General features: G+C 36.7%; 2 protein-coding genes across 2 annotated transcripts; one reads left to right on the forward strand and one right to left on the reverse strand.

Annotated features, from left to right (window-relative positions):
• Positions 1-1,143: 1,143 nt before the first annotated feature.
• On the forward strand, positions 1,144-2,309 carry LOC125836450 (pheophytinase, chloroplastic). The gene has a single exon (XM_049515618.1). It carries the CDS (start codon positions 1,148-1,150, stop codon positions 2,300-2,302), a length of 1,155 nt encoding a protein of 384 aa, XP_049371575.1. The 5' UTR covers positions 1,144-1,147; the 3' UTR covers positions 2,303-2,309.
• Positions 2,310-2,973: 664 nt separating this feature from the next.
• On the reverse strand, positions 2,974-5,166 carry LOC125836453 (F-box protein At5g46170-like). Its single transcript, XM_049515622.1, has 2 exons — positions 3,866-5,166; positions 2,974-3,257 (listed from the first exon to the last, which is right to left on the reverse strand). Exon 1 carries the CDS (start codon positions 5,014-5,016, stop codon positions 3,913-3,915), a length of 1,104 nt encoding a protein of 367 aa, XP_049371579.1. The 5' UTR covers positions 5,017-5,166; the 3' UTR covers positions 2,974-3,257; positions 3,866-3,912.
• Between the last annotated feature and the right edge of the window lie 2,680 nt (positions 5,167-7,846).

Raw genomic sequence — 7,846 nt, forward strand, 5'->3', positions numbered from 1 at the left:
TTGAGGGGAAAAAATGAAAGCCACAACAATATGGGGGTAAAATAAAAGAGCCTTTTTTTCTCTGTCTTGTTGTGTAAAGCACAAAGTGGTGGTTCCTGATTCCTCCAAGTCGCAGGTATTCCCATCTCGCTCCCTCTGGTTTTCTTCTCTTACAGTTCCATTATTGCATTTCATATTTGATTTAGAAAGTATCTTTTCTCTTTTCGTTTAATTTAAAGTTGAAGGATAAAAAGTAGTAGTATTTTGAAACTTTAAAATAATTTGCCCCTTCTTAATTGATTTAAATTATAAAACCAAGAAATTTGACCAATTTTACTTGTTTTTAAGTATGGAAAAAAGTTTATCTTGGAAAGTAAAAGATGTAGGAATTGTTGTAAATGATCATGTCTGAATATGAGTATGCTAGCTAGGACCTATGATGTTAGGGATTATTTGGTTCAGGGGATAAATTTAATCACAAAAATAATCCCTCCTTATCCCATTAAACTTGGGGTTATTTTATCCCACCTTCCAGGTATGATAAATTAGTCCAGGGATTATAGTTCCAGCCTTCCAGGATTATAATGCCGAGATAACTTAGTCTGCGAACCAAACGACCCCTTAGACAAGAAAAATAGGAAGTTTAACTATGCATGACTGGTTGGAATCGTTTGTTGTACTATTTTTTTTTTATGACAAGGGAAATCTATAGCCGCTACCCTTTGGGTGCGCACAGGGTAAAACCCCGCTCCTATGCAATAGCACATTTGCTATACTAAGTATGACCACAAACATTCATATAGAAGAAAATCATGAGTTTTGCAATGGATGCAAAACCTTTTTTTTTTTTTTTTTTTGTGTTTTTTGATTCATTACTTATAGCGTATAACCGGAAATGTTCCATGAATCTCGTTGGAAGGGAAGGTTTTCTTTATCACCATATATACCGTCTTGTTCTTACTCCAGATGTTCCTTGCATTTGGTATTTTACCGAAATTGTAATTGATGAGAACTCTGTCTCTGTCGTAGTAATTCTTATATGTTATAGAGTATCTTATGCCTGTGGAGTAAGACATTCACCTCATACAGTACCATCCTTTGTTCAATATTATGTTTTTTTACGCCCTTCAAAAGGAACATATCTCGTTTATCCTCCTTGCAGAAAGCAATGGTAGTCGCAGTTCGTGCTTCACCTCTTGTTTTTCTACCTTCATCACCATTTGCTGCCTCCAGGAACTTAAAGAAACTATGTAGTAACACCATCATCAGTTTAAACATTGGTCTTCAAAGTAGTAGCAGCAAGCCCAGCTGTATCACTATTAGCAGCATCAAATGCTCTGCCTCCTCTACCTCCGCCATTGTTTCAAAGGAGGAAGAACCGTTGCCACTTGAGGTGAATGAGATTAAGACAATGTGCAAAACTTGGGTATGGAGAGGTTACAACATAAATTACTTGAGTTATCAAAGGCGCAACAACGACACTTCTCGCCCTTCTCTACTCCTAGTTCATGGTTTTGGTGCCTCTGTCACCCATTGGCGCAGGAACATTGCCACGCTTGCTCAAAATTACAGAGTGTATGCTATTGACCTCCTTGGTTTTGGTGCTTCTGACAAGCCAGAAGGATTTGCATATAACATGGAAACTTGGGCTCAGTTAATATTGGATTTCGTGAACGAAGTTATTCAAAGACCAACCGTATTGGTAGGGAACTCTGTCGGAAGCCTTGCTTGTGTAATAGCTGCTGCAGATCCTTCTCAAACATCCATTCAAGGGCTTGTTTTGTTGAACTGTGCTGGAGGCATGAATAACAAGGCAATTGTTGACGATTGGAGGATTAAGTTGCTATCGCCTTTACTCTGGCTTGTTGACTTCTTATTGAACCAAAAATCAATCGCTTCTGCAATCTTTAATCGGGTCAAACAGAGAGAAAATCTAAAGAATATCTTGTTGTCTGTCTATGGAAACAAGGAGTCTGTGGATGAAGATCTGGTGGACATTATTCGAACACCAGCAGATGCTGAAGGCGCGCTTGATGCTTTTGTATCCATTGTGACAGGTCCACCAGGACCAAACCCAGTGCAGTTGATCCCAAAAATGACATTGCCTATACTTGTGTTATGGGGTGATCAAGATCCATTTACTCCGATCGATGGCCCTGTTGGTAGATACTTCTCATCCTTACCTTCTCAAAAACCAAATGTGAGTTTATTTCTTTTAGAAGGTGTAGGGCATTGCCCTCATGATGACAGACCTGATCTTGTCCATGAGAAGCTGCTTCCTTGGTTAAGCAATTTACCAGTGGCAGATAATGTTGTTACATGAGTATCCTAATCCTTCTGTTTGAATGAGATAACAACTGTATGTTATACTTTTTTGATTGATCTTCATGTATAGATGATATCGACTTGTAAATTATGTCAGAAAGAATACATTTGTTGGAGCAAATTTAATTATAGAAGTCACCTTTGCATATAAAAGGTTCTTGGATTTGATATGGCCAAAACATTGGGTCATTAATTTGCTATGGCCAATACCCTGCTAAGGACTGCATACAGTAGAATTGAGGTCCACCACGTTATCAACATTTAACTAGATCCAACTACATAAAGATTGTGTATAGTATAGAGTAAATTTCTTTCACATAAGCCTTGGTAGAAAGAGGCATCCAAGTGAAATATTCGATGCACGCACATGCAGACCAACACTACAATTACAACGACATATCTAGTATAGTCCAAAGTGGGGTCTTAGAAGGGTAGAGTGTATGTATATTGGAATCTCTTACCATTATTCATATCCTGCAAAGATCAGCTGAACTCACACTGGCAATCATAGTTTCATATCAATTAACGTAAGCTGCTTAATAGCTCCAGCGGCTAAAAATAGAAAAGCACGACAAGGCCTATTTACTGAGATAGCTAGAGCCAGCTGCAAATTCAAGAAGAAAAAAAAAGATGCAGCAACAACGCACATTTCGTTACTCATGAACCTTAAAGGTACATGTATGTCATCACATAACATTATGCATAACTACAATATTCACAAAGTCAAAGGTACAAAGCTCTCGTAACATTTTCGAGGGGAAATTTGTGCACTCTTAAGAAGCATATGCTCAAAATTAAAACAAAGGCAGATGCCTATATTCCATCCTTTCTAAGTGACACTGGCTGATCCAAAGCTTATGACTGACTGACTGTTATTTTATCTCCAGAAGCAATGCTGGCTCATAACCTTTTCCTCAGCTTAAGTATGAGTTCATCCAACTTCTTGGCGTTCCCTGAAAAATAGAAAAATCAACATATGCACTTACGAAACTAGAATTGTTGACATATACATGGAGTATAATTTTAACAAAATCATGAACAGATAACAGATCAAGGCCAAAAGGCACTAGTGAATGATCTAACAGACAATCATTCGACACCCAATCATGGACCAGCACATTCCAACAAACGATAATTTAATCAAGAGATGCATTTTCAGTTAGAACCATTCATTAACACCTTTATAAAGAGAAGCAACACAAAAAGGAACCTAAGCAGCGGAAGAAAAAACAGCTTGCAATACAAATGCTGCTATGCAAGTCCAGGTTTCAAATGGAAGCTAAATATGAATTTCCAGTTCTTTATCCTCATCAAACAGAAAAATGCTTTGAGCTCAACCTGAAGATCAGGGGCAACATTTTGATGAAACCAAACAATTATAATGCAGCCAAATTGGTTGGATTGAGCAACAAAAACTGCTCTCAAACATAGCAAATATAAACTTTAGAGTCATTCAAGAAGTTCTCTCCTTGCATTAGCACATACACTAGTAACTTGCAATCACATATATATATCAGACGAAAATTAAGAATGTATTACTAGCAGCTTCAGATTAAGTTACCTCGGAAATGCATCCACAACGCTATCCAAACAGCATTAATTCTATAATCAAAATGAGTTCATCTCCAAACAGTAAGTCCTTCTTTTCACCAGCATCCTAGCAGCTGTCCCATAAGGCTCCTTGAATGCAGCTGCCACCCAATTCCCATCTCCCCCAACTACCTCTTTCTTGGGCTGCTCACTCGGCCTTATTGCCACCAAAGTGGCCCCTTTGAGCACTGTTCCATCAGGTAATTCCAAATGTGCGGCATACCACAACCGCATATTCAATGCCGGAACCAAAGTCCTTTTGGAGGCCGATGAAGCTGAGAGAGGCTTCACCCTCAGCTCCTCCAGTTGCTCTTTGTTCATACACAACACTCCTTGCCCATCTGCATCTGTCAAAACCAAACTATCCAGAGTCTTATGCTCCGCAATTATCGGCTGCAGCAGATAGTGCCTTGCGGAAGCTGCAATTAACGAACTAATCGTCCACACCACCCGCAGCTTCAAACCCCCATTCGTGTAAAACGAATCGGGTATGCTCCCATTATCATTTTCCCCATTTCCATCAATATTCGGAAGACTACAACCACTGGTACTAGTTACAGGTTGAATCACTGAAGATGCACCAAGTATAATACAATTATCGAGGGTCGATCCAAAATCAGCTCTCCATTTCAGCAACACCCCCTCATCTATCCCGAGCTCACCACTAGGCAATTCGATTCTGAGAAGCTTAATCTCGTTAAAGTTCTTCAGAACTTGAGTAGGGGAGTGATGGGTCACGGAGTTCTTCTCAAAATCATCACCGTCAACGACAGCAGCGGAAGAAGAGGCAGCACGTCGAGGTGAAATGGAAATGAATTGGGTTATAGATTGAAAGGGTTTGAGTAAACCAGAGAAGACCAAACGAAAAAGGGAAGAGATGGGGTGCCGGGACTTATCAGAAGAGTAACCAGAAGAAGAAGACGGAGAAGATGATTCATCATCGGAGATAACACAATCAACGCGAACAAGAACGTTGTCAACTTCAGGAACTAGTGAATTGAACCTTCTAGACACCACAGAGCAACGACCCAAAGCCTTAACATCGCCGATCTTGTTGAAGATGAATAGAAGAATTGAGTCTGGTAATCGATCGAAGTGGTCAATGGGTTCCGGGTAGATCATGTTTCCGGTCAGATCTGAAAACTCACCGGCGGGATCTAAAAGAGAAGAGAAAGAAGATGAGAAGCAAAAATGCGGTGCTTGTATATACCACTCATATCCTTACAGTCTGTGTAGTTGCTATATTGTGATGTAACTGCGTGTGGGTCTCTTCTGTCTCTCTTTGGGTGTGTGAGGGGTTTACTACATTTAACATCTCATGTCATAACTCCTTGTATTGGGCTGGTTGGCGTGGACAAATAAAAGTGAATGAAGAGGGTCGTTATATAATGTCTCACATCAATAAAAAATACATACATAATAAGATTTATAAAAATGAAAGGTAAAACAATCAGTTTGATCACCGCGTAAAAAGAATTTTTTATTATTACATAATAATGAATTTAACAATATGATACACTAAAATTTAAGTAATAATAAAACTAAATATTATATTTAAATTAATAACACAAAATAATATACTATGATACAATATATAACCACTATCCAAACAAGTTGCAAGAGACTTTGTCAATCTTTGTAATGCCCGTTGGTGAATATTTGGTTATGTAGGCCTTATTTTACCATTATAAACGATGTGATTGAGATTGCTAAGATTCTTCATCCCTTTCTAAAATTAAAATTTAAAAGGTTATGGGTCGATTGTTCAAGAATGTGGTGCAGTGAATGGAGTTGTTTCTTTCTTAAATAGTAAATATTTTTGGTTCAACTTTTAGGTATGAAAAAATCTTTCGTAGAAAATATTTCCCCTGAATAAAATCCTATGCAATGCAAATCTAGAGTAATTGAATTTTAATATAGATATTGAACACATAAGAACCAAAAAGAAAGAAAGGTTTTGGATCGACGGTTGAGTCCTCATATATAGTCGGCAACTTCTTATTTTGAACATTTTTTTCTTTTATGAACCTCTCTCCTATTTCTTTAGTACGTAGGCCTACCCAATACGGATTTTGGTGATATAGGCCATGTATTTTTATTTTTTTGGTTTTTCATCCGGTATCCATATTAGAGCTCGACTAAATTCAGAGTCGCACCAGGAAGTCCCACATTGGGGGTAAAGCACTCCCTAACGAAGGTGACTACATACCCAAAAGAGGCTCGAACCGAGATCTCTTGGTTAAGGATGAAGGAGTACTTACCACTCCACTATAACTCTTGTCGGGTAGGCCATGTATTACCATCAAATAATGTGATGATATAATTGAGATTCTTTTATTTTCGAGATTTAAGTTCGAATTATGATAGTTGACAACTTCTTAATAGGAACATCTATATATATCTTTTCAATAAGCTTATCCTCAATTTTCTTCATCTCTTTAGTAGGCTTATCCACCGCGAATTTCTGTGTTGTAGGCACTATAATAACATGAAATAATAGGATGGGATGGAAAACATGTAGGCCAGGTAGTGATTGGAGTTTGAAGTATTTCAGTCTAGGTGTTTGTTGCTAACTTCTTTGATTTACCATGGGAACATGATATGATTGTGACCAATTAGGATGGTAGTGGAGTGATAATTACTCCTTCATCCTTAATCAGACGTCTCAAGTTTGAGTTCATTGAATACGAAGTCACCTTTGTTAGGGATGCTTTACCCACGATGTGAGATTTTTCGAGATGAATCCGAATTTAGTCGTGCTCCAATGTTGGTACCAGTGTGATTGCGTGGAAATTCTAGCCTAATTGTGGCAAACGGATTTGATTGTAAAATGGTCCTTTTCTAACTTGAAATTCTTTGGGAAAACTGCATAAATGGGCCATAAAATCTAAAATAATTACAAGTTCATATCCAAATCCAAAGTAATTTCTGAAATACCCATTCTCTCATAAATAATTACAGTCCATACCCCCATTCATTAAGAGTGATAATTTTCGCTTAAGTGATACTAATGCGGTATCATATACTGTATTGGTATCATTAAGGTTGATAATTTCGCTTAACTGATACTAAATCAGTATATATATAATGTATTGGTATCATTAAGGTTTTTTGTTCAGAAATTACTTATTAGTCAATGCTACTATAAGAATACATATGTATATTCTTATAGTATCATTGACTAATGAGTAATTTCTTAACAACAAACTTTAATGATACCAATACAATATATATATATATATTGATTTAATATCAATTCAGCGAAATTATCAGCCTTAATGATACAAATACAGTATATATGATACTGATTCACTATCAGTTAAGCGAAATTAGTAAATGGGGTTATATAGTGTAATTATTTAGTTGAATGTGAATGTAAAAGGGTATATGTTTGTAATTATTTTGCTTTTATGGGGTATTTGCTTATTTTTCCCAAATTCTTATTGAGGCCCAACAAGTGTATTCTAAAGACCAATTTCAATAACAAGTAAGCCCAATATATGCTTCCTAATACTATTTCACAATCTTATCTCTTATTTAGTTGATTAAATCAATATACAAATTTTCATAACTAAGAAAATGAATTATCAAGTGTGTGGCCTACAATTAGACCTCTACATTAACATGATGATCCTCAATTAGTGAACTCAAGTAGGGTGAGAGAGTGATTAGAAGTTATAGTAAGTTTAATTCATGCATTGCTTCCAAAAATTAGAACAAGTCTCTACAATTAACATGCATTATATTATAATCAATCATAATTTAGAAAAATATTGAAATAACATTTCTTAGCAACTTCCGTTATAATCACAAACGTATTTTTCAAACTAAAAAAAATGGAAATCTTGTTGGAAACATAACTTGTGCTGGTCCACTATTCTTCTTAGTTGTTCAAATAATTATTGCTCGACATAATATATACTTTCCCCTCCACTCCACGTTGCATTTGCAT

The sequence above is a fragment of the Solanum verrucosum genome, unplaced genomic scaffold (genome assembly GCF_900185275.1).
Source record: "Solanum verrucosum unplaced genomic scaffold, falcon-dt-bn FXZP01000278.1, whole genome shotgun sequence".
Classification (NCBI taxonomy): domain Eukaryota; kingdom Viridiplantae; phylum Streptophyta; class Magnoliopsida; order Solanales; family Solanaceae; genus Solanum; species Solanum verrucosum.

Coding starts and splice junctions, on each gene's coding strand:
- LOC125836453 (XM_049515622.1), bottom strand. CDS start 5,016: ATGATCTACCCGGAACCCATTGACCACTTCGATCGATTACCAGACTCA.
- LOC125836450 (XM_049515618.1), top strand. CDS start 1,148: ATGGTAGTCGCAGTTCGTGCTTCACCTCTTGTTTTTCTACCTTCATCA.